The sequence below is a fragment of the Austrofundulus limnaeus genome, unplaced genomic scaffold (genome assembly GCF_001266775.1).
Source record: "Austrofundulus limnaeus strain Quisiro unplaced genomic scaffold, Austrofundulus_limnaeus-1.0 Scaffold2425, whole genome shotgun sequence".
Classification (NCBI taxonomy): domain Eukaryota; kingdom Metazoa; phylum Chordata; class Actinopteri; order Cyprinodontiformes; family Rivulidae; genus Austrofundulus; species Austrofundulus limnaeus.
In genome coordinates this window covers 20,454-21,180 of record NW_013954827.1, presented here as the reverse complement: position 1 = coordinate 21,180, position 727 = coordinate 20,454, and the positions used below count along the sequence as shown (strand labels likewise).

Below are 727 nucleotides of genomic sequence, written 5' to 3'. Positions count from 1 at the left end.
GTTGTAAAATGTAAGTTTTTTATTTTAGAGAAATTTCACGCATGTATCAAATTTAAGTGCAGGAAATAACTGGAACATGTAACTCAAAATAATACTTTTAAATACAACAGAATGTGTAACAGTAATTTTAATCTGTTATGAATGATGGTAGATAATTTTAATTTTGCATGTTACTACTTGGCTCTACTAATAAATGGTAAAAGAATAATTTAGCAACGGTTTATGGTGTTACCTTTGAAGATCCTTTTTCTAACTATGTATTTTCTAGGTTCCAATAGTTTACATGAAGAAATGAGAAGAAGAAAGAGAAAACAAGACCAAATGACCAGAGGAGTTGAAAAAAGGAAACAAGGTAAAGATTACCAACCAAAGTGAAATATTTTTTGTTTCTTGAATTTAGATGTCCATCCGTCGGTTCTTCCACTTATCCGGCGTCTGGTCTCGGGGGCAGCAGCCTAAGCAGAGAGATCCAGACTTCCCTCTCCTCAACCACTTGGACCAGCTGCTCTGGGGGAATCCCAAGGCGTTCCCAAGCCAGCTGAGAAACATCAGCATGTCCTGGGTCTTCCTCTGGGTCTCTTCCCAGTGGGACGTGAGGAACACCTCACCAGGAAGGCATCCAGGAGGTTTTCTAACCAGCTGAACCACCTCAACTGGCTCCTCTTGACATGGAGGAGCAGCGGCTCTACTCTGAGTCCCTCCTGATGACCGAGCTTCTCACCCTATC

At 41.1% G+C, this 727-nt stretch overlaps 1 protein-coding gene across 1 annotated transcript in view; it reads left to right on the top strand.

Annotated features, from left to right (window-relative positions):
* The window catches only part of LOC106510978 (uncharacterized), a gene marked incomplete at its 3' end in the record, with an annotated part of 5,620 nt that overhangs the window by 1,827 nt on the left and 3,066 nt on the right, over window positions 1–727 (top strand). The window contains 1 exon segment of the mRNA XM_013999715.1: window positions 269–352. Within this exon segment, the coding sequence (XP_013855169.1) occupies window positions 269–352 (84 nt within the window).